At 42.9% G+C, this 26,107-nt stretch overlaps 1 protein-coding gene across 1 annotated transcript in view; it reads left to right on the plus strand.

The window, feature by feature from the left end:
- PCSK2 (proprotein convertase subtilisin/kexin type 2) overlaps positions 1-26,107 on the plus strand; it is a 273,296-nt gene that overhangs the window by 200,476 nt on the left and 46,713 nt on the right. Inside the window, exon 7 of the mRNA XM_019462495.2 lies at positions 17,785-17,873. Within this exon, the coding sequence (XP_019318040.1) occupies positions 17,785-17,873 (89 nt within the window). The remainder of the gene's footprint in view (positions 1-17,784; positions 17,874-26,107) is intronic.

Below are 26,107 nucleotides of genomic sequence, written 5' to 3' on the forward strand. Positions count from 1 at the left end.
ACCACGTTAACGTACCCAATGGTCCTTCCAAAGGTGTGACTTTTCTTCCGCCTATTTTGCTACTAAACATGTAAACATGCAGTCTCTTTTTTCTCCAAGTAAAATTCTTGCCTTTACGGTTGATTGCATATGAGAGATATTGAGAAATAAAGTCGTGTGGCTTGCTTACTCAAAATCAGCTAGGTTTTAAACCTAGTGCTTCCCTATTATTGATGTTCTTGGATAAAGTTCATAAGAACATATGAACTTCAATTAATGGTATAACAATATGTGTACATCACTCTACTCATTTCTTTCACTTCCATGGCAAACGTGTGTAGGCAAAATAAATGTTTCCATTCTCTGTTCGGTGAGAAGGAAACAGGCTCAGAGAGGTTGTGTGTCTCTTCCCTGGTCAGACTAGGATGTGTCAGAGCCAACACTTGAACCCAAGCTTCAGACAGGTTTTTAAATCCAAACTGTACCATTCTTTTATAAGCAACATTTTTATGATAAAAGACACAAAGCATGATGGCCAGACAGTGGCCAGATATGGGTCCCCAGTGGACCAGGTGACTTATACTCTGTCCCTACAGTCAGCAAGTTGACCAGAGTGTGACTGGGGGACACAAAAGGGCACATGAGTTGGGGGTTTGGCAATTACAAAAAATGCAGAAAAGAAGAAAGGAGAAAAACCAGTCACATTTGCAACATTTTAAAAAAGATCATTACCTATGTTCAACAGCACAATTTACTCTTCATCAGCTTCTTCTATGACAGCTTTAAAATTATCACGTCGTGTTCGAAAGGGTCTGCTTAGGAGATGAGGGTGTATCCCAAAGGTCTGAGAACTTCTGACATGAAGCATCTCATACCCTCCACAACTTACAACCCGACCTCCTAACTTACCCTTAGCAAATAAACACTTTTCAGACACAGAGATGTGAAGTCCCCAGACAGATGTAACTAAGCCAAGGGCAAGACCTAACGGGTAATGGTGGTTTGGAACATTGCACTGAGGAGGACCAAGAGGGGGTGCCCGGCTTCAACATGACTGCTTACCAGTTGTCCACATGACAGCAGGGCAGGAGCAATACATGTGTCACTTGTTCTCTCTACAGCTAGTAGGTACTAAATTAATCTTTGGTGGATTGATGCAGGCACAAAAATATAACCAACACAATGGTCCCCTCCCCCACCCCCCCGCCCCACCACGGCCCATTTTCTGAACCCAGCACAATCACCCCAAGCAAGTCTCCCTGTGTGATATGCTGTAACAATATTCTTTAAACAAACAAACAAACAAACAAACAGAATTGGCTTCTATTTTAAATACTTTCATTTGCAAACTTGTTCTTGAAAGTTCAACTTTAAACTGGCTAAAATCGTCTAACTAGGGCAAATTGGGGCTTCTTGCAACACAATTCTTCATTGTCAGTGGTAAAAATTCCCCAGTGTCCGATTGCCTGCAACACAGTATAATGAATCAAGCATGTAGGATCTTTGCTTATTAGGAAGCCACTGACTCAAGACACAGGAGCCACTTTGACCTATAAATAGGGCTTTTCCCAATAAGCAAGTCATATTCAAAGATCCTTATCCACCATCTTGTTATTATAAAGACTGGATGGTACCAGTTCAAATCATGGCCTCTCGAAACATAATTATTATTGTAAATGCTTATGGAAGGAAAGTGGGTCAAAGTCTAAGCCCACACCACTAGCAGGACCTGTGGTCTGAAAATTTGGGTCCTGGAGATGATTCCTTCTTGGCCCAAGGAGAAGTTGAATATAACATCCTATCCATGCGTGTAGGATAAGTTTATTCAGAATTCCCTCTGGTTGAAATATTTGCCTGGGATTTTCTTCCATATAACTTAGGGCTTGGGACAGGAGGAAGGAGATGAGTGGAGGAATACAGAAAATAAAATGGTCATGGGTTAGTAAGTGCTAACGCTTATCATGGGTACATGAGATTTCTGCTTACTTTTGTAGATCTCTGGGGTTTTTTTTTTCCGTAATAAGAAGTAAATTTAAAAAGCATGGGGCATAATTTAGTTTGGTATTTATGAAACTATTAGCTTTGATATGCGAACTTCTGAGGAGCTTGCAAAATGTCCTATGAGTGGAGACAGATGCCCAAATCACCACAGTGCTAAGCGTAGCTAGGGCTAAAATAGCAGCTTATTAAGCAGTTACTGTGTTTAAGGCACTGTTTTCAGTGCTTTGCATGTATTAATTCAGTTAATTCTCATAATAAACCTTTGAAATAGCTATTATCAGGGCACAGTGGGTTGAGTGCCCGACTTCGGCTCAGGTCATGATCCCACGGTTCATGGGGTTCGAGCTGCATGTCTGTGCTGACAGCTCAGAGTCTGGAGCCTGCTTCTGATGTCTCCCTTGCTCTGTGCCCCTCCCCCACTCACACTCTGTCTCTCTCTATCTCAAAAATAAACATTAAATTAAAAAAAAAAAAAGAAATAACTCTTATCAGGACTATCCCCATTTTGAAAATGGAGGCATAGAAAGGCTAAGTAACTTGGACAAGGTCATACAGCTAATACGTGGTGGAGACAGGATTTGACACCAGTGAGGGGGTCATTACACGCACTGCCTCATAACAAAGATGCCTTGGACAGTATGGAGCAATGCAAAATTATCTCTAGCCAGAGAAGCAGAGACAGGCTTCCCTGAACGGGTAGGATTTGCTCTAGGATTTGAAGGAAGGTAACTGGTAGAGTTAAGGGGTATATTCCAGGCTGAGGGTACAATTTAGGTGAAGGAGGGGAAGCGGGAGGTGCAGACATGTTCAGGAGGTAACCTGGACACCTGGCCTGGGAGTTACAGCCCGGGACAGGGGGCAGCATTCTAAGAAGGCTTCATGGAAGAGGTGTGCATCACACAGGCTTTAGGAGAAAGGAGGAAAGATTTTGTGATTGGGTCAGAAACTGGGCCCGAGGCATAGATGAGGACCCTTCTTTCATCGCACTCGGAATGTTGCTGCCCAGAGGCTCCGGGAGTCTTGAGCCAGCACCTGCCTTTGGCTGGAGCTGTGTTCGCTGCTGTGCCAGCATGAGTCTCTGGCCAGTTCTGCAGCCACAAAGGCATGCCGGTTTCTTCAGGTGCTCTCCTCTGGGCGTGAGCACCTTCAAGTGTGCATTTCTTCAAGAACCTATTTAAAACTCCCAGCCAAGGACCGTTTATGAAAGCAAACCTCATGCATATGCAGAACTGCTTTTAGAGGATGGGGATATTAGAATTTCTTGCCCGGTGCTAAATTTGACTTTGTAGGATTATTCCTTTTCAAGCAGAGCAAGTGTATTTATTCTACTGTGAACCATTTAATAATTACATGCAGTATCTGAGCTCTAGAGATATATTTGAAACACAGTTGAGAAATTTGCAAAGGGAGTAAATTTCCTCCTAGCTTGCAAGCAAGAAAATACAGATGGCCAAGAAAAGCAATAATATAGTAGTAGTAGTAATCCAAATTGCAAAAAGGTAGAAAATCATGCACATTTAATGAACCTCACTAATATGCAGAACAGATATAACCGACTTCCTATGTGGTATCAGGATCTAGCATGACATGTTTTTCTTCGCTGGCATTCAGTAAATGTTGATTGGCTGGTTGATAGATGGGCGGCACACCTTGTCAGCCACGCCGAGATGTTGAGTGGCCTTGACATCCGTCCACTTCAGAGCTTCCCGCTTCTTCCGAGGTTTGCAGCCCACGCTTTGTCAATAATTTTCCAGCCTTGCTCGGTTTTAGGTCAATGTTTGGTGATGCATTGCAGATCTGTATTCCATTACCGTGCTGCTGTCCATAAAAATCCCTCTTGCATAGCATTTCTTTGACAGGCATTCACCACTGAAATGTCATCCCTGCCATCGGCAATATTTATGGAGCATCACAAGGGTGCAGCACACTCTATCTATTAAGCCCTAAAGAGTAAGAGATTTGGGATTCGATGCAATTCCTGGCCACAAAAAGTTTACTATAAATTCAGGGAGAGAGAAGACATTTATTGCTCAAGCAACCCAAATGGGGGTGAGGGAAGGAAGAACAATAAATGGATACTGAGGAACATTTATCTCCACGTGGGCTTGTGTGATTGATAGCGTTAGTTAAACCTTCAAATAAGAAAGATCTAAAATAAAAAATAAAAAATAAAATAAAAATAATAAAAAAAGGGGGCGCCTGGGTGGCTCAGTCAGTTAGGCGTCCGACTTCGGCTCAGGTCATGATCTCACAGTCTGTGAGTTCGAGCCCCACGTCGGGCTCTGTGCTGACAGCTCAGAGCCTGGAGCCTGCTTCAGATGCTGTGTCTTCCTCTCTCTCTGCCTCTCCACCGATTACACTCTGTCTCTCTCTGTCTCAAAAATAAAGAAACATTAAAAAAAAAAGAAAGATCTTTAGTGATTAACTTTTTTTCTTATTAAAAGTCATATTTCATTTTGAAGAACTCTATGTGACAGGCCAAAAATGAACATGTGAGAAAAACGGCCATCTCTGGTTGGTTATTTGCCCGTTGATGGAAACCAATACTTTACCCTGGTGACATTTAATGGTTTAGAAATGCATGAACATCTTTCCCGTCTGTCTTTATGAACTAATTCTGAAATCACCTCCTGGATAATAAAATTTAAACTGCTTTCAAAGACCTAATCTAACTTTTTCTCTCATGTGAGCTTTGAGAAAACCTCATAAGCCCATATTAGTTCAAATGTGGCTGCTTGTAATCAACTGTCTCTCTATCCAAATCAGAACACAGTGAAATCCAACACAGTTTAACTTTGTGAGCTATACTGAGCCATCGGAGAAATACCATATACTTGTTTTTTAAAGTTTATTTATTTTTGAGAGAGAGCGTGGGCGCACCTGCGCACAAGTTGGGAAGGGGCAGAGAGAGAGGGAGAGAATCCCAAGCAGGCTCCATGTTTGACAGCTCATAGCCCCATATGGGGCTCAATCTCACAAATCATGAGATCGTGACCTGAGCCAAAATCAAGAGTCCAACGCTTAATCGACTGAGCCACCCAGGCACCCCCACAAAGTTTTTTTAAAACATTTCTGGTCCCTTACCTGGATTAGGCAAGTCTTCATTATTTAAATTTTTCCCCTCAGCTAAAAGAAATAGACATAACACAGATTTGGGGGTTATGGAGAGAATTATATAGATCATAGAAGAAATCTGTATGTTGGTATTGTTATTTCTACTTTGGAAACAAATGTTATGCATGCCATATAGGTAGATTCTCTGGTACTCAGGTGGCAATAATTCTTTCCTTATGGGAGAAAAACACAGCAGATTATGATGGACAAATGTAGTGTCATGTTAATTGCTTGGCATAGATTAAGTGATCCCTGAATTAGTTCCCCCTATCTGTAAACTGGGCCTGAAACTCCACCATGGAAGTTTGTATAAGGGACTAGAGACACATACTTGGTTCAGAGCATGACACGTGGTAGGCATTTCCTAAATGGCAGCAAATATTAATTGTGAAATGCAGTGAAGGGATGTCTATAGGAGCTAAGTCAAAGATTCCCCAACTAGATAGAAAACGAGGGGAGTTTCTTCCAAAGGAGTTAATGGATGACCCAACACTTCACCCATCTTTCTTAGCCCTTCATTCTCTCATCTGAGCCTTTGACATGAGACAACAGTAGCTCAAGGTTAAACTTTCTGGAGAGAGTCTGGTGTCTCTGTTTCTGCAGTGCTGATTAAAACAAGAGTTATATCCGGAGATAGCTTAAATGCATGAAACAAGATTGATCTGTGGGGAAAATTGAAGAGCCTAGCATCTAGCATCAGAAAGATGGAATGCCTCTTCACTTCTCCAGAAAGTACTAGATGATTGTAAGCAGACCCAAGGTTTTCCCCAGAAGCAGCTCTACATGCTTACCTATCCAAACCTTTGGGCTTACTCCAAAGTCTTACCCTGTAGAGACCTTTGGATATGAGCCAGGAAACATGACTGATCTCTGCATTTCATGTGACATGAAAGCTTCTTTTTCCAAAGACATGGCTGAACAGACCGTAGCTAGCCATATAGAGCTCTGTTTATGTAAGAATCTGTATAGACCTAGGGAGACTGGAGTCTGGAAGGCAAAGACAGCCTCATGTCCATGAACCTGGCCAAGTTTCTCACTGGCTTGCTGAATGAATTCCCCATATCTCCAGTATCTCTGTGAATCCAGAGCCCTAAAACATCATTATAAGACTTGGTTGTGGGATATAGAGCTAAGGAGCCCATTAAAGCAACCAAGGGAACAATAACGAGGAAAGAGCCCAAAGGAAGAGAGGAAGAAAAGGAAAAAATACCCTGCAACTCAAACTAAGCCTACAAACTAACATTCCAAAATATCTGGAAAAAAACACATCAAACACAATTTAAAAATCAGGACATGAATTTATACCAGGTGAAATTAGTTTTATGGAAAGACTTGAAAAAGACAATAAAGCAAGTTATGTTATGTTTGCTTCGAGGGATAAATGCATGGATAACATCCATTTAAAAAGAAAAATAAATGATGGGGAAACACAAGCAAAAATAAACATGAATATAAAAAAGGAACCAATTGCACTTGGAATGAAGTCTCAACGAATGTGATAACATCTAGCCTGGGTGCAGTTGAAGAGATAATTATTGAATTGAAGATAAACACCGTTTATTAAAAATCTACAGCAAACGTGCTTCTTCTGGACGGCTGGGGGAGTAGAGTTGACATACAATGCTATTTATTTTTGAGAGAGAGAGAACGTGTGTGTGAGGTGGGGAGGGGCAGAGAGAGAGGGAGACAGAGGATCCAAAGCAAGCTCTGTGCTGACAGCAGACAGCCCAATGTGGGGCTTGAACTCACGAACCGTGAGATCATGACCTGAGCCGAAGTCAGAGGCATAACCTCCTGAGCCACCCAGGCGCCCCTACAAACATTATTCTTAATGCTGAAACTTTGATGGCACTCTCTTTAATGCTGGATGAAATAAGAATTCTGCCTATCTCTCTTTTATCTGACACCATGCCACATCTCATAGCCAATGAAATCATTGTAAATCTAAGGAAAGATACATGAGAACATTAAGGAGAAAATTATAAAATTTAGAAAAGACATAGAAGTCCTGAATGAATGGCGTTGCCTACTAAGTTCACAGATGGGAGGATGGAACCATATAAAGATATGAAGTTAATTCAATGCAATTTCAACTAAAGTCTCAATAGTATTTTTCTGTGAAACTAGAAAATCTGATCCTAAAATTGATATGGTACAGCAAAGGGTCATGAATACAATAAGAAGACAAAGAAAGAGGAGGAGGAGGAGAATGAAAATGAAGAAGACATAAAAGGGGAAGATGAACCACGACAGCAAGGTGGGGAAATTCTACCTGCCACATATCAAACATTACAAAACCATCATAATTGTGAGAGAACGGCGTTAGCACACGGAGTGAAAAAAAGATCAAAGAAACAGGATAGAAAACCCAGAGGCAGACCACCACATAAAAGAATCTTAATATGGCCAAGATGGCAATAAACACAATGGAAAAAGGATGATGTAGTGATATTCGATAAATGGTGCTAGTTATTCATATGGGAAAATAGGTATCATGCACAGAGCGTAAACAGATTCTAGGGAAATGAAGACCTAAATGTATATAAATCTTTTAGAAGTAAACTGTAAGAAAATGTCCTTATGACCCTGGAATAGGAGTGGCTTCCTTAAACAAGACACTAGGCCACAAGGAAAAGGAAAATATTGAGAAAGCTAAGTTAAAATTAAACATTTTGGTTCAAAATCACAATAAACAAAGTTAAAAGACAAGCCACAGACCAGGAGCTTATGTGCAACAAGTTCTACGAAACAAAAGGGTTAGTATCCAATAAAGAACAGCTACGAATCAGGGGCACCGGGGCAGCTCAGCTGCTTAAGTGTCTGACTTTTGGTTTTGGCTCAGGCCATGATCTCCCAGTTCGTGGGATTGAGTCCCATGTCAGGCTCTGTGCTGACAGCGCGGAGCCTGCTTGGGATTCTCTTTCTCCCTCTCTCTCTGCCCCTCCTCTGCTCTCTCTCTCTCTCTTTCTCTCAAAGTAAATAAATAAATGTATATATATTTTTTTAAAGAAGAACAGCTACAAGTCAATGAAAAAAAATAACTCCATAGAAAAAATGGACCAAGGTTATATGCAGATGATTAACAGAACACCTGAGCTAACTTGTGTATGAAAAGATGCTCAACATTCCTAGTAATGAGGAAATTGCAAAGTGAAACAATGAAATACCATTTCACAACCTTTGAATAAGCAAAAAAGGTCAAGTTTGATGATACTAAATGCTGGCACTCTCCCACTCTGCAGGAGGTCATATATATTCAAAGAACCTGTTTTCACCTTTACATACATATCCTAGAGGAACGGTCACAAACGTGCACCGGGTAATAACGCACAAGAATGTTTCCTTTCAAATTATTTGTAAGAGCAAGCAAATTGCAAACAATCCAAATGCCTGTCCCTAGGAGGACAAACAAGTAAATTGCAGCCTGTCTATAAATGGACTACACACAGTGCTGCTACACAGCACTAAAAATGAACGCACCAGAGTCTATGAATGAACCTCAGAAATTCAAGAGCAAAAAGCAAATTTTAAGAAGATTGTATACAAGGAAACACATATACTGAGTTGGAAAACAAGCAAGTAGTGGCATATATGCTTATGTACATCTGATTATAAAGTAATTGTATAGAAACATGCACAGGGATTCCAAGGATCACCTGGGTACAGTGGTCACTTACGAGGAAGCAAAGAGAGGTATGGGCCCAGGGAGGTCTTCGAGTGAATCTGTAAATGTTTATTTCTTGAAAAAATAGTTATCCCGGGGCGCCTGGGTGGCTCAGTCGGTTAAGCGTCCGACTTCGGCTCAGGTCATGATCTCGCGGTCCGTGGGTTCAAGCCCCGCGTTGGGCTCTGTGCTGACAGCTCAGAGCCTGGAGCCTGTTTCAGATTCTGTGTCTCCCTCTTTCTCTGACCCTCCCCTGTTCATGCTCTCTCTCTCTGTCTCAAAAATAAATAAATATTTTTAAAAAATTTAAAAAAATAGTTATCCCTATATAAAAATACATGGAATGCACCCTTGTAATTATACACTCCTTTGGTCATGAGAATATCCAGGGTGCCTTAATTAGTCATGCACAGAACTCCACACTTTGCTTTGCTCAGGAAGATGGGGATTAGACCAGAGACTGTAACCGTACTACATATTCGCTCTGCTGTTTAATTTTGTGCCGTGACCAGAGTCTCTGTGACAAATGGGGTATGTGTTCTTTATTCTACCTGCCCTTGTGTTCCTTCAAGGGTTCGTTTTCCTCAAGGCATATGCTTTAAAATTAAGAACTATATGGTCTATCATAGAATGAAAGTAGGTACATGGTTGAACGAGATTTAATTTACCCTCATGGGAAAACTGAAGGTATCTTAAGAGAACAACATTAGAAGTGCTCATTATATCACCAAATCTTGCTGAATGACACCCCTGTTCCCAAAATGTCTCTTGAATCAATTTCCTATTTTCTCTGCACACTGCCACTGCCTTAGTTTTCATTCTACCATCACAGCAAGGGCTTTGTCTTCCTGCTCTCTCTGAAAAACTACTACCATTTTGTTAGTTACATTATGTGTGATCATGGCATTATGGTTATCTAGGATACTAGCATTTTTGTACAGATATATTAAGCAATTTGAGGGGGGGTGAATCTGTATTTTTCTTTAGGCTGATTTGCAAAAAAAGCTTAATCAAATATGGCATAATATTAATTGTACACGCATGCACAAGACTAAAGAATAAAAATAACCAAATGTCTATCAGTAGATGGCTGATCTAATAAGCTATAGCATACTCACACAAAAAAATCTGAAGTATGGGAAACATTTGGCTTTGATAGAGTTGGGTGGTAGCCATATGAGATTCATATGCAATTATGTTATTCATTGAATTTGTTTGTATTTTTTTAAGTTTATTTATTTTGATAGAAAGAGAGAGAGGGGGGAAGAGGCAGAAAGAGAGGGAGAGAGAGAATCCCAAGCAGGTTCCATACTGTCAGCACAGAGCCTGATGTGGGGCTCGATCCCACAAACTGTGAGATCATGACCTGAGCAGACATCAAGAGTCAGATGCTTACTGACTGAGCCACCCATGTCCCCTGTTTGTATTTTTTAAATAATAATAATAATAATAATAACAGGGTACATGGGTGGCTCAGTCAGTTAAGCATCTGACTTTGGCTTAGGTCACGATCTCACAGTTTGTGAGTTCAAGCCCAGCATCAGGCTCTTTGCTATCAGCACCTAGCCTGCTGTGGATTCTCCATCCCCTTCTCTCTCTGCCACTCCCCCACCCATGCTCTCTCTCACAAATAAATAAACATTAAAATAAAAATAATAATAATAGGGGCACCTGGGTGGCTCAGTTGGTAAAGCATCCAACTTCGGCTCAGGTCATGATCTCATGGCTCATAAGTTTGAGCCCCACGTTGGGCTCTGTGCTGACAGCTCAGAACCTGAAGCCTGCTTCCGATTCTGTGCCCCTCTCTCACTCTGCCCCTCCCCCACTAGTGCTTGGTCTCTCTCTCTCTCTCTCTCTCTCTCTCTCAAGAATAAATAAAACATTAAAAAATTTTTAATAATAATAATAGTAAACATAAACTGAGCCAAAATAGAAACACCAAAATGTCATCCAGGTCTCATGCCATTAACAGAATCACTTCTGCTCACCAGCCTCAGAAGGTCCATCAAATCGGCCAATGCCCAAAGGCCCTCCCACACACCACACAAACCTCAGAGGAGGGTAGAGAATAAGAGATCAGACAAGATAGACTTTTTTCTGCTCTTCGAGGATGGCCTTATTCTGATGCTTGTCATCCAACATCCTTGCTGTCCCCCTTGTTGTCATCTGTTTGGTCCTTACGGTATCTTTCAAATTCGTTTCTTTCAGTTACTTACTATTTGAATGTCTCCTTCCAGATAAGAGATCAAGCAGCAACTACTAATATAAATATGGTAGAACTATTCAATAAGATTAAAATCAAAGTTTACTAGTTCAGGGGCGCCCAGGTGGCTCAGTCAGTTAAGTGTCCAACTTCAGCTCAGGTCATGATCTCACGGTTCATGGGTTCAAGCCCCGCATCGGGCTGTATGGTGACAGCTCGGAGCCCAGAGCCCGCTTCGGATTCTGTGTCTCCCTCTCTCTCTGCCCCTCTCCCACTCACACTCTGTCTCTCCATCTCAAAAATAAATAAACATTCAAAAATAAATTTTTTTTAAGTTTACAAGTTCAGGTTATTCCAGCACCTATAAGAAATACATCCCCAAATCTTAGTGGCTTAACACAATAAAAGTTATTTATAATTCACCTACCAGTTCCTGCACGTCTTCTGGAGGAACAGCTGCCCTCCAAGCAGCGATTCAGGGATGTGGGCTTCTTTCATCTGTGACACACATTTCCAAAGTTACCATGCTTGTCCACGTCAAACTAAAAGAGGGGAAAGAGCACAGATAGACACTCGTGGGTGGTATTTATGCCCCGACACAGCATGCATCCGTGTGCCTCCATCACGTTAGCATAATCCAGTCATATGGCTGCATGCCAGTGCAAGGGAGACCTGGAAATGGAGCTTAGCTGGATCCCAGAAAGAAAAGAAAATGAGCTTGGTGATCAGTTAGCATTTTCTGCCAGCAACAAAAATCATGTTGCAAAGTAACAGATAATGTTGTACCAGAAAACCTGGCCAGTGGTACCAACAGATGAGTGAGCTAAAGAACCAGTGAAAACTCAGTTACTTTTTGTATTGGTCGGGGTCCTCCAGAGAAACAGAACCAAAAGGATATGGAGAGAGAGAGAGAGAAAGAGAGAGAGAGAGAGAGAGAGAGAGAGAGAGAGAGAGAGAGAGATTGATTTATTATAGAAAATTGGCGCATGCAATGATGGAGACTGGCAAACCCAAAATCTGCAGCACCGGCTGGCAAGCTGGAGACCCAGGAGAGCTGATGTTCCAGTTCAAGTCCAAAGGCAGCCTCCTGCAGACCCAGAAAGAGGCAATGTTGCAGATGAAGTCCAAAGGCTGTCTGCTGGAGAATTCTCTCTTGCTCAGGAAGGTCACTCTTCTTGTTCTATTTAGGCCTTCAACTGATTGGATGAGGCCCACCTGCATTAAGGTGCTGCACAATCTGCTTTACTCAAAGTCCACCAATTTAAATGTTAATCTTATCCAGAGGCACCTGGGTGGCTCAGTCGGTTAAGTGTCTGACTCCTGATTTCAGCAGGTCATAATCTCACGGTTTGTGAGTTTGCACCCCATGTTGGGCTCTGTGCTGACAGTGCAGAACCTGCTTGGGGTTTTCTCTTTCTCCTTTTCTCTCTCTCGCTCTGCCCCTCCCACACACACTTTCTCTCTCTCTCTCTCCCCCCCCTCAAAATAAATAAACTTTAAAAAAAATGTTAATGTTATCTAAAACACCCGCACAGAAACACCCAGAATAATGTTTGACCGCATATCTGAGCACCCCTTGGTCCAGCCACGTTGACACATAAAATTAACTGTCACACTTTCTGTTCGCACTTTTCTGTTAGTCAGGAATAGATGATAGTCAAGGGTTCTGGGTAAGAGCAGGGGTTTGGGAACATTCACCTGAGTGTGAATTCTGCTACTGCCTCCTACGTGAAAAGTGACTTATTATCCCTGTGCCTCGGATTCCTCTTTTTGTAAATGGGGACAATAACAGAGGTGCTGAGGCACCCCTCTCAGCACAGTGCTCAACCCTCAGTAGGTATCAATAAATGAGAGTTGTTATATTCGTTTTACTCAGTATACCTACACTGTGCCTTGAACGGAGTGCATACAGAAGGACATGACTTTGGCTAGGGAGGGCGAGAGGGATGACCAAATCCCTTTAGCGAAAGGCCAGCGATGTGGAAAGGAGGGGTGTACCTGGGCTGTCTCTTTGGAGATCCCCAGGGTCGGGGCCACGCTTCAGGTGTTCACTTGGATACCTCTACAGCCGCTGCAGTTCTTTGGGGAAGCCCCAGTCATCATGAGAGTCCAGCTTTGAACCCCAATCCCCCATAAGTTAAGCATGGGTTGTCCCTGTAGCCTTGTTTGTTTATGTGTGAGTTATCGATCGCCAAATAATGTCACATGACAAATCGTCCCAAAAGTTAGTAGAGTCAGCTAGGCAGTTCTGTTGACCTGGACCAGACTCGGGTTTGTGGCTGGGCTCACCCATGCATCCACGGTCAGCCTGCAGGGTGGCTGGGAGCCAGTTGATAGGATGCCCTCTCTCACATGTCTGGAGGACGGGTGGCCGTCAGCTGGGGGACCTGGGGTCGTGGCTGCATGGGTTTCATCACTTAATAGGCTTACCCAGGCTTGTCCACACGCACCTAGGCAGGGTCTCAAGCTGAGGGGTAAGCTTCCCATTTCTACCGCCTTGTTTTGGCCACAGCAGGTCACAAGTCCAGCCAGATTCAAGGGAGGCGGGAAACAGGCTTCACCTCTTCATGGAAGGAGCAAGAAAAGCACATTGTCAAGGGCACGGACTCGGAAGAGTGGTGGGTTGGGGCCATTTTGGCAACACATCTGTGACTCTACCACCTGCCTCCCTCCCATTAGCCTCAGTTAGAAGGAGGCCGACTGAGCGGCTGATATGTGTTCCTCACCCCCTATAGCTCCACATCTGACAGACATATGTTTTATTCTAGAAGCGAGAGGGAGCTACCGAACTTTCTCAAGAAAGCAAAGAGGCCAAATGAAAATGGATTTGGAAAAAGATTTTCCTGACTTTCGGGGGAGTAGGCACGCTTGTCTGAGACAATCAGGAAGGCAGGAGACAGGGGAAGGCATTGGAGGCAGTGGGAACAGAGCCTGTGAAGCCCCAGGGGTGTGGAAAGACATGGTGCCATGAACAATTATAGGGAACTGCCACTAGTTGTTTATAATTAGTGTTGCCTAATTTAGCAATGAAGCGTTTCTTCCCATATGTTCCTTTGGAGAGCCCACAACGCTTGTCTCCCCGCTTAAAGGCCAAAATTAAGGCTATGGAAGCACTGAGTGCCTTTAGTTCGCTCCAGCCAGTTCACACACATTCATCCACTAGCCTTTGGGGAGCAGTCTAGGGCAAAGATAGGAGCGTAGCGGGGCGGTTCAGTAACCGAGTGTTGGTCTCAGCCCCGCCCCAGCCATCTTCTAGCTGTGCGCCTTCGGGCCAGCACCTCTGAGACTCAGCTCTGATGTCTGTGAAACAGGGCCGTGGTTTCTCATAGCCCTCCCGGGAGGCCCGAAGGGGGCGAGGCGAGCAAGGCACTGAGCACCGCATCTGGTAGTAGATAAAGGCCTAGTGAGTGGCCGATGGGTATTCGTTTCCCTGCCTCCTTCGTCACCTAGAACAGGGCTCCCCTCACGATGAGGCCATCCGTGTTCTCCGAGGATGCTGGCACAACTGACTATCCCAGGCAAGGTCTAATTGCACACGTCAGCTCTCGGAGAGGAGATCTTGACAGGGCTAATTATTAAATAATAAGGAAATTAGTGCTTAGCCAAATTAGACATGGCATTGATTTTTAAGCTTTTATTTCAATATTTATATGTTCAGGGGAGCCTGGGTGGCTCAGTCGGTTAAGCGGCTGATTGCGGCTCAGGTCATGATCTCACAGTTCGTGGATTTGAGCCCTGTGTTGGGCTCTGCACTGACAGCTCGGAGCCTGGAGCCTGCTTCAGATTCTGTGTCTCCCTCTCTCTCTGTCCCTCCCTCGCTTGTGCTCTGTCTCCCAATCTCTCTCGAAAATAAACATTAAAAAAATAAAAAATAATTTAATTTAATCAGTATCCATTAAATTCCATTTTAAAAAATACATGTGCATATATGTAAAGGATATATATATGCACTTTATATCTGGTAGGTACTTTATATAAGCATGTATTTAAATATATGGATTATATAGAATGTATGAGTATATATTATATATAAATATATCATTATATACTTAATTATGTACTTTTCTTTTTTTCTTTTTTTTTTCAATATATGAAGTTTATTGTCAAATTGGTTTCCATACAATACCCAGTGCTCATCCCAAAAGGGGCCCTCCTCAATACCCATCACCCACCCTCCCCACCCTCCCACCCCCCCATTAACCCTCAGTTTGTTCTCAGTTTTTAAGAGTCTCTTATGCTTTGGCTCTCTTCCAATTATGTACTTTTAAAGTAGATCTATGAATCAACATAAAGAATGTACGTATGTCAGGGGCACCTGAGTGGCTCCATCGGTTGGGCATCCAACGTCGGCTCAGGTCATGATCTCACAGTTTGTGAGTTCAAGCCCTGCATCAGGCTCTGTGCTGACAGCTCAGAGCCTGGAGCCTGCTTCGAATTTTGTGTCTCCCTCTCTCTGTACCACCCCCATCACGCTCTCTCTCTCAAAAATAAATAAACATTAAAAACATTTTTAAAAGAATGTACATATTTAATTATATGTACATATACAAACATACATACATATATATATATATATATATATATATATACACATATACACACATATGTGTGTGCTTCCGTGCTGCTTTTCAGAACTTTATTTAGCAATTCCTTCAGCATTTGGAATAAGGTCCTTCAGCATTTGGAATAGGTGGCTATGAAAATCTCATCCGTGGTAGACTGAGCACCTTCTCAAAAATTTCAAATGTGATCCACAGAAAACTTAAAGACAAGTAGACAGCTATGTGTACAGCACTTTGTTTCATAGATTTTTTTAGGGCCATCCTCTGCCCTTGTAACTACACAGTTTACCTGAACACAATATACAGATTTCATTCTTGTTCCAAAGGACATTTGGAGCCCATGAAAGATGTAGCCTTTATGGAGGTAGGATTTACTTTCTTTTTTAATTTATTTTTTTTTTTTTTACTGTTTATTCATTTTTGAGAGAGAGAGAGAGAGAGAGAATGAGCAGGGGAGGAGCAGAGAGAGGGAAACAGAGGATCCAAAACAGACTCTATCTACACTGACCGCAGTGAGCCAGATGTGGGACTTGACCTCATGAACCCCGAGATCATGACCTGAGCTGAAGTCGGACGCTCAGCCGACTGAGCCACCCAGGGACCCCCACTTTTGCTCATACAATATATGATGAGTATATAATTATATATATATATATATATATCCCTCTCCCCATACCCAGTCCTCGGGTGTGGTTCTTTAAGGGCTGAAACAATAGCTTTGCTTGCCCCAAGAGGATGATGCAAACAGCACACTAGTCAACAATTTAGAAATCTAAACTCCTAGGGCCATGCAGCCAATAAACCCCTTCACCCATGTTTCCTTATCGTATTTGGAAAAGCCAACGCTCACCGCCCTGTCCCTTCAGCAGGCGGTGCTGACACTCTTCCAGCAGAGCAGATAATGTGGCCCAGTTATTCCTTTAGCTGCTTCATGGACCATTAGAATGGACTTTTGGGGACTGGGGACCAGTAGTTTCAGAGGACTTGTACCTTCGGAACCTCCCACATCTTGAATGCTGTTTAGGGCTAGAACACAACACTCTGATAGGCTCAGAGTTTGTGCTGGTTTCAGTTGTCCATTGTGGCTTAACAAACTACCCCAAAACTTGGTGGCCTAAAAAAAAACGAACACTTATTTGCTCACAGACCCGTAAGCTGGGCAGGAACAGCCAGTCTCCCTCCACGTGCCGCCCACCGGGGTGATCTAGCGAGGTCTGGAGGAGGAGGGCATCATCCCTCACGTGCCAGGAGCCTCATCTGAGGTGTTGGAATGGCAGAAATTGCTGGGTCTTTCTCTCTCTCTCTCTCTCCCCCCACGTGGTCTCGTCCACTTGTAGGCTAGCCCAGGCTCCCCTCGTTGACACCTGGCACCAAGCTGTCAGCCCTCTTACAAAGTGATACATCACATCTCCACTGTGCTCTGTGGGTCAAAGCAAGTCCCCAGGCCAGCTCAATCCAACGGGAGGGGAAATGCACACGGGACAGATAGAACTGTTTAGAACCCTTTAGTAGAAGGCAGGAGAGAGCAAAACAAGAAGGACAAAAATTAGTGGTGTCTGCTCCCGATAACGTTCTAGAACATAAGCCATGGGAAGGCCTTGCTCAGACTCGTAAGGCTGGGAAAACCTGGGAAAGGTTATCTAGTGCCTGGCGGGGCTCCTTAATCTGGTCAGCCTCAAAGGTTCTGTGAGTCCCTTGAAATCGCATGCAAAATGTTGCCAACACATGCTTTCTTATTCCTGGAGGAAGGTGGGAATCTATAGCATTCCATACGCCCTCCAAGGAGGCTATCTTCCAGAAGAGGTAAGTAACCATTATCCTATACCTGACAGGCAGCCTTGCATGCCTGTGTAGAGAACCAGCCTTGAAAATAACCACTAGTCCACAATCCTAGTGCTCCAACCACTAGGAAGTGCTGAAGTGTTGTGATCCGACCAGCACACACGTGTCCTCTCATGCTTGGTGTTTCCTGGAAGCCTCTAAGTGTATTTTCTGCAGGAAGACACTTCAGATTTGAAAGTAAAGATCAGATTTCAAGGTGGAAAATGCTCTGAGAAGCCTCCTTCTTGTAGAAGCAGGTCAAGGTCAGGAAAATAGGTGGAAGGGGAGAGGGGGAAGAAAGGCGATACACAGAAGGAAAATCTGCCAGCTCCGGCTAACCAGACCATCGACAGCAAATTGCTTCCAGTTGATAGAATTTAAGGAACCTCCCCCAGAGTCTTTTGATGCCGTGTCTAACTTCCCTCTATTTTTCTCCACAGCCATGGGACCCGATGTGCAGGGGAGGTTTCTGCCGCGGCCAACAACAATATCTGTGGGGTCGGAGTGGCATACAACTCCAAGGTTGCAGGTAAGCTGTCCCTGCCAAACAGCAGGTGCCATGAGCCAGAAGGCATCACACTGCGGTCTCCAGCTTGGCCAGGACCTGGCAAAAAAAATCCCACTGGAGCAGCAGGCCTGGGTCCAATAGCTTTAGCAAGAGTGAAAAAGACAATCTTTTTAATCGATCTGGCAGTATCAATAAACACAGATTTTTTTTCGAGTGTAACATAAATACAGAAAAGGGCACGGCTCATGAGCTCAGTGAGTTTTCACAACCCACCACATCCAAGGAAACCATCAAGAAACAAAACATCACAGGCACCCCAAAGGCCTTGTCATTTCCCCTCCCAGTTTCTACCCATATACACAAGAATAACCCTGATCCTGGGGCGCCTGGGTGGCTCAGTCAGTTAAGCATCTGACTCTTGGTTTCGGCTCAGGTCATGATCTCACAGTTCGTGGGTTCAAGTCCTGCATCAGGCTCTGTGCCGAAAGTGCGGAACCTGCTTGGGATTCTCTCTCCCTCCCTCTCTCTCTGCTCATCCGCTACTCAGACTCTTTCTCTCTGTCAAAATAAAAAGAAAGAAAGAAAGAAAAAAAGAAAGAAAGAAAGAAAGAAAGAAAGAAAGAAGAAAGAAAATGAGTAACCATGATCCCGATTACTAACAACAAAAACTGGTTATTGCCAATTTTTAAACTTTAATATAAATGGAATTGCACTGCTGTACTCTTTTGTGTCATTATCAACAAGACTCAAATAAAGACTGTAGAATATAAAGAGATGCATACAAATTATTGTAAACATACTCAAAACTCTAAAAAACGGTTTTTTACACAGTGCATCTCATCTTTAAGGAAATATATTCTACCTAAACCTTTGTATCATGTTCCACAGGAAGACATTTGACAATTTCATCCTAAAGGCGGCTTTAGAAATGACGTGGCAGATCACTAGAAACTTAGAAACCAACATCTTCCTCTCAAAAAAGAGAGGGAGTGAGAAGGAGGGGTTCATAAGCTGTCAACAAGATGCAGGAGAATGGAGTGACTCCTGGCACATTCCAAGTTTTGCATCAAATGGGTTCTTAATTTGTTCAGGCTGAGTCACTCAACCTTGTTTTTCTTTTTTTTACAACTGTCTTGGTATTTTTTTTCCTAGCAATTTAAGAGAACCATAAACATACTTTGTGCTGACGCTTGCATTTCCAGGGACCTAAATAAAGCAAGAACAACCTATACAAACCCACCACCAACCTCTTTCAACACTGTTTGCTAAGAGGCTTGCTGGGTGCTGAATTTCACAAAAGAATCCATCTGGAGGGTTCTGAAATGCAAAATAGGGGAAGCTTTGCCCCTTGGGTTTCTGCTCTCTCTAGTTTGTATGCATTCAAAATGCTGGCATTAAAATGTCAGGAGCCATTATGAGCTCAGGGGAAAGAATAACACTCAGTTAATATTTTATAAGCCAGGCTCATACCTTGGGTGGTATCTGAGGCGAGGTGGGTTCCCCATCCACAGGACAGAACTGGAGGCAACTGAAAACTTCAAACCTGGATTTCCCATTCACAATTATGGTTTTCAAAATAATTTGGATCCCAAAGTACAGTTTCAAAATACTTTTGGAGCCTGAAGTAACTGGGCTTTTTTGAACAGGGATTCTTAGAACTACTCCCTGCAAAATTGAGTTAAGAGCAGCTCAAGCGTTAGGAGGGTTCACTGGGGTCCCTTTCTCCATCTGCCTTCTATCCTTTTCTCTCCTAGTATTTGCACTCTGAAAACATCTGAGCAGCTCACCAAATGTACCTCATTTTCCTGTTCTTTTCATTGGAATTCCCTAAAAGGGAAGCGTGAGACAAAGATTTGAGTGTGTTAACCTAAGAAATAAAAGAGCCAGTTATCTTACCAGCAAAACAGGTTTACATTTATGACAACAGAGAATGGCAATTCAGGACGTGCAAGCTATAACAAAACCACAGGCAATTCCCACAAAGCAGAAGAATGTCATTTTAGGGAGAAGAAGAAAGTTGAGAGGGGTTGTTTTGAATGGAAGTCCATTGGAGAAAAGCAGGAGTTTGGGGTGAGGGTGGTTTCTCTTTGGCTGAGTTGCGCGGATAGTCAGTTTCTCATAGGAGATGCAATGTACATCTTTTCCAGTTGGGGCTGGAAAGTATTGATTTTTTCCTGCTGACAATTCTGCTGGGATCTGTAATTGACGATTCTTCCTGTAATTGATATTGAGTGATATGGCTCCCCCTTCTGGACTCCTGATTCCATTTTAGTGAGGGCTCCCTTTATGAATTGCTTACAGGAGCAAGGAGTTTCTTTGGGAGGGTGATCCCAGGAAGCCAGAGAGAAGAGGAAGAGAGGCGGCTAAGGGAGGGAAGCCAACAAAGGGTGTGTAGATGAGCTGAGGACAAGCAGGGCTCTGAGGGACTATAGAATTGCACCCCCGAGGTGAAGAGGCTGTTTACCAACTCCCACCCCTCACTGGTGGGGGGGGGGGGGGGGGGTGGAGTGCCTCCTGGGCCCTCAGCACCCTGTCCAGCCTGCCAGTTCACATGGGTGGAGCATAGTCCTGAGGCAAAGAATGCCTCCCCCCAGGCAAAGACACCTGGACAGGGTAGTGGATTCAGGCAGGTGCAACCCATAAACTCTGCCTCACCTGCTAACTGAGTCCCAATCCCAAAGGTGAGTGACTGCAGCCTGATCCCTCAAAGATACGACCTGACCTGTGCTTTGTGAAACCCCAGACAGCTCAGGTCTCACAGCAATGCTCCAATGTTCCAGAAATAGGCCAGAACTAGTGGGAGGCATGCCTAGCCACACAAAGATTTTAAGCAGAGGAGCCTCCTTTTCCGCTCCCTTAATCCCAGTGGTGCTCCTCTGTAACAACTTCTGCTGGTGCTAACTGCTTAAGGGGCTCAGAAGTCTGGTCCCCATCATCCTGTGCCCATTAGGACACCCAGTGTCCTCTGGGCTTTACTGGAGCAGCACGAGGAATTCTTCATGAGGAAGCCCTGGACTGTTACTCAAGAATCACAATAAAAGCGGAATTTCATCCTCCTAGACCTTACAAATTTATGGGAAACATTTTGTTCCTTCTGGCTGGCAATTCCAGAAGTTGGCTAGTTTTTATTACTCTAAATGAACCATACCTTTCCAGAGAAGCTTTCTTGCGGGTTTCTGAGCTAGGGATGTCTAGAGCGCCACCTGGTGGTGATCTGGGATCATTGCTAGTCCCTGGCAGTCTGGAGGTGTCCCATCACAGGTTAGAGAGGCGCCCGAGGTCTTGTTCCACGCCCTTCCTGAGTCCTGTGTTTCTCTTCATCCTGTGCTAAAAAAAAAAAACAAAAAAACAAAAAAACAAAAAAACAAAAAAAAAAAAAAACGTTTCAGTTAAGGGGATGTAGAATCTTAGTCCAGAAATAGGAAAGTGGAGATAAGATGATAAAATGGGTCCTCTGAAGGGAAAAAAGGAAAAAATCATATAGCATCTCTTTATCTGCCTATTAGCCTGTTGGGTTTCTCTTTTCTTCATAAACTTTGCTCACTTTTCCACTGGGGTTCCTGTCTTTTTCTTGTTGATTTGCACGTGTTTTTGGTATGTCCTAGATCTTAGCTCCTGGTCGGTTACAGTCAGTGCAAATACCTTCTCCCAAACTTTCACGTGAGATCATTAGTCCGTCCGGATTCCACATTTGCATGTCATGCTGGCTTGGGATCCAGTTATATTTTTCTCCCAACATGACGCCAATATCATCCATTCAGTAATCCATCCTGTCCCTTTGATTTGTGGTGCCATCTTCATCATGTTTCAAGTTCCCGTGCATATATGGTTAGTCCCCGGGTAAATATAATTTAGATAAAACCGCCTAGCAAGTGTAAATCAGGAAGTGTAGCCACACTCCTTGTACTGCTGGGCCTTTGTATCTGCTCTTCCCTCGTCCCAGAATACCTCCCCTATAGGCTTTACCTGGCCACCTCTTTATCCTGCACTTCTCAGGTTCCCCATTGTTACCTTCAGCATCACCTCCAGACCAGCCTTCTCATCTACACTTGATAAAGCATGCAGTTTTTTCTTCCTGGCACTAACCACTGTCCAGTTATTGCCCACATTCTTGTACATGGTTATTTGATCAATATCTTTCTCCCCAGGCAGAAAACAGCCTGCTTGAGGACAGGGGCCTTGTCTGTTTTCTCTCACCTCAGCACCCAGAACAAGGTCTGGCACCCAGCAGATGCTCAGAGCCTATTTGCTGAGTGACGGGAAGCAAAAAAGGAATAAAGAGAAGGAAGGGTCAGTGAATAAACCCATGATAAGCAGTAGAGATTAATCACTGGACAGAAGAATGGATGGATGAATGGAGTTGAAAGATTAAGGGCATTAGGATCTAAGGACCCAAAGCCAATAGAATTTCTACCAGGAAGCAAAAGTATCTTGTCTTCCACCAGTACCATCTCACCTTTGCTATTTTATCCCAATCAAATTAGTTCCAAGGAGACTTGAGCCTTCTTATATCCTCTCCCCTCTTCCCTCCCTTCCAAGGGCACCATGATAATGTTCTAAGTGCTGGCATCACCAGTAGGAGCTGCCCCAGGGCCCACCATTGAAAAAGGGACAGGGGACCCCTTTATACCTATGCCCTAAGCCGCTCCAGGCTGACGAGTATCACGACCGTCCATCGACCATAATATAACACCATTCAGGTGTTACAAATAGAGTGTGTAAATTTCCAGGGGCTCATCATTTCCACCTATTCATTAGAATCTCAAAATCTTGGGCCCCAAAGATCCTTTAGTCCACAAACCCACAGATACTTGCATAAGGGTAGCAACAATATAATAATAATAGCAATAATAATAGCAGCAGTAGTAGTAAATAACACATTATTTACTCTTCCAATGTGTCAGTGCGATGCACAACTCTTTACTCAACTCTTTACACAATCTTATCATGCATCATTATATATGTATATATACATACATATATACATATACGTACACATTTATGTACATATACATGTGTACACATATATGTACATATACATATGTACATATATATGTATATATACATACGTATGTGTACGTATATGTATATATACATATATAATGATGCATGATAAGATTGTGTAAAGAGTTGAGTAAATAGTTTTGCATATATATATAATATTATATATAATAACTATATTATATATAATATATAATAATTATATAAATAAATATAAATATATTTATATATAATAAATATATAATAATAATTATTATTATACTATTTATTATTATATTAATATATTATAATTATATATATATATATATATATATATATATATATATATATATATTAGTATCCCTCTTTTACAGAGAACCAAACTGGGGCCACACAGCTTGTAAGCTATAGGATAATTTTGCACCTAGAATGCCCTAAGCCAGAAATTCTACCATTGACCCCCTACACTAAAATGCTTGAACAACTTCTCTTTTCCTACTTTTCTGATATAGTCTGGATCCAGCCTGGAACTACACACCTCCAGCAACAGGAAACTCACTCCCTTCCAACACAGTCCACTCTGCCTTTGGATAGGTGTGACTTTGAGAAACTTCCTCCTTAAAACTAGCTCTCTCTTTGATTTCTGTTACCTATCATGGACACAGTTGTTACCACCTCTTCGAGATGACGCATTGCAGGGAGGGAGGAAAAATTCCAATTAGTCTGGTTCCTAAAGAGTTAACACTCTGTAACATGTAAACCCATACATATGACACGTTCCAGAAGAGCTCACCTTGAAGCTTTAATAACTTCAGAACTATGTGTATTTGAAGATTTAATTATTTACATTTCTTTATCCACTTGCTTACTTTTATGAATTTTGAAGAAAAAAATTAATTTCCATTTTTTGACTTTGAAAATGCCATTATTTAAGTAACTCTTTAAGAAAATAACCTAATTCTTTTCTTACTTTTATTTTTAAGTGTTTAACATCTTCGATCAAAGGGATTAAGACAAAGAATTAAAATTAAAAATATAGTATTCAAACCTTGCAAAAGCAAAATAAAATGCACAAGTATAAACAATGAACCCTTCAAATGACGTTCCTTGTGAATTTGTCAGATTTATACTTCTGAGATTATTAAAGCTCAAAAACTGCACCGCGCCTTAGGAGATGCTGTCTCTTGCTGACAATCCGTTCCAGGGCTCCACAGTGACTGTTGGGTGCCTACCATGTCCCCAGTTCTGCTGTGGGTGGTGGGACAGAGCTGTGAGCCAGCCAACAGGACGCCTGTCTCCACGTAGTTTACAAGCCGTGAATGAAGAAGAATGAGCACATGAACAAGATAATATCAGACAATGGTGGCCGCTATGAATAAAACAAAGTAAGGTGGCAGCGAATAAGATGAGGGCACAGTAGCTGATTAGTGGGCGGGCCTTACAGCACCACACCTGGGCTTCCACGGAGGTCCTCAGAGCCACCCCAGGGTAGGGCCAGTCCAGGTGGGATTGGCCTTACCTGCCATTCTTGCTAAGCCAGAGCATTCAGATTTGTGCATTGAGTTTTGGAAATGGGATCTCCTTTGTTCAAAGGTTCTGAAAAAGAGTTTGAAAAACGCACGGTTGACCGTTATCAAAATACCCTGAAATTTCTCTGCAGCAATGAATTGCTTTCCCATATTTGGCCAGTAGAATTCTTAACATTTCACTGAGTTCACAGGTACTTTATCTGAGTTTTAAAAGAAACCAATGAAAATCACATATTAGCACATGATGAACATGTTTTCAGATCCTTTAGACCTAGATCAGCATGAATTCCCTCCTGGGCCTGCAGATTAATATTCATGAGCACAAAAGGTGGTGATTAGCAACACTGAGGTTTGCTGGCAGGTGCGGCTTTGCCAGTGTCGGGTACAAGTTCCCCTTTTGTAACATGAGCAGAGATAGAAAGGATTTAGCTCAAATCCCTGGGCCTTGTAGCTCTTAGAGAAGGAAGTCACAGTGTCCCCATCGGTCATTAGTGCAGTGATCAGGACTGCAGGGTGGGGGGGTAGAAATCTTGACGTGCACTGGGTTTCTCCATGCCATTGAATCACACCAGCTGGTAGAGAGCATTTTACAAATGTGAAAACACCAAGTCCTAGCCCCCTCGGCTTCCCTCTCTCCCTCTGGCTCTCGCCCTTACTCTCTTGCCTTCCTTTATTCTTTCTTTCTCTGTCTCTGTCTCTCTGTGCCCCCTCTAACTCCTACAGCATCCAGGGACAGAGGAGAGAGAGAACCCTCAGGTCACCCTGAGCCTCTGTCTTGGCTACTAATGGTGCAGTCGCTTGCAAAAATGAACACTGTATCTCATTCAATTAATGCACGCCTCATTCCTCCTGAGCTTAACTAGATTAAAGGAATGTCGGGCGCCTGGCCCCAGAATATGAATGAGAGCCTTGCTCCCAGTCTGTGGCGGCCCTTGACTCCCTGGACTCTGAAACAGTCAGAAGATTAATGCACAGCAGCTCTGATGTTCTGTGCAGCACAAAGAGAGCCAGGGAGGGCAGGAAGAGGAAGAGGCAGAGACACCGGAGCTGCTAAGAGAGAGGGTAAAGGGCAGATCTGGATGCACCACACTGGCTGTGGTGCAGTGGATGAAATCCAGTGGATGAAATTCAGTGTTGCCATCGGTTGGCATCTGGGACAGTCCAGATCCACTTTGGCAGGGCTGAATCTCTTTCACCTTCCAGCTGAAGCAGGCTGTTCAGTTCCGGCCATTGACCCTGTACACAAGTTCAAGACCATTTGAGTTTTCTCCTTGCAGGCAAGTGAATACCAGCCTCTCAGCGAGGTTTCCCTACCCACAAGGTAGGCATGGCTTCTTGCCAAAAGCAGCTGCACTATTTGCTTTACTGTTGTCGAACAAATTTTTTTAAATAAATAAAATTACAGGTAGGGCCAAAGCAAAATGTGATGCTTTAGACATCTATCCCTTATAAAATGAACCATAAAACTTAGCTTCTGGAAAGTTCAAACCAAAGATTTTCCTCATTCAATATGAGCTTCTCCCAAGAGAAAGGATGCTAACTGATAATTGGATATTTGTTGGCAAGAATAGTGACCTGATTTATGGGTAGAGGATGGGAAATCTCGACATGTTATTATTTGTTCTTCTGGACCTGTCCTTTCTGTTAGGGAAAAAAAAATCAATTCAAGTAACGACACTATACATCTATTCACCAAATATTTATTAAGCTTAAAATAATGCTGATAACGTAGAACACAAGAAAAGA

This window comes from Panthera pardus, unplaced genomic scaffold, assembly GCF_024362965.1.
Source record: "Panthera pardus isolate Hobbes unplaced genomic scaffold, ASM2436296v1 HiC_scaffold_25, whole genome shotgun sequence".
Classification (NCBI taxonomy): domain Eukaryota; kingdom Metazoa; phylum Chordata; class Mammalia; order Carnivora; family Felidae; genus Panthera; species Panthera pardus.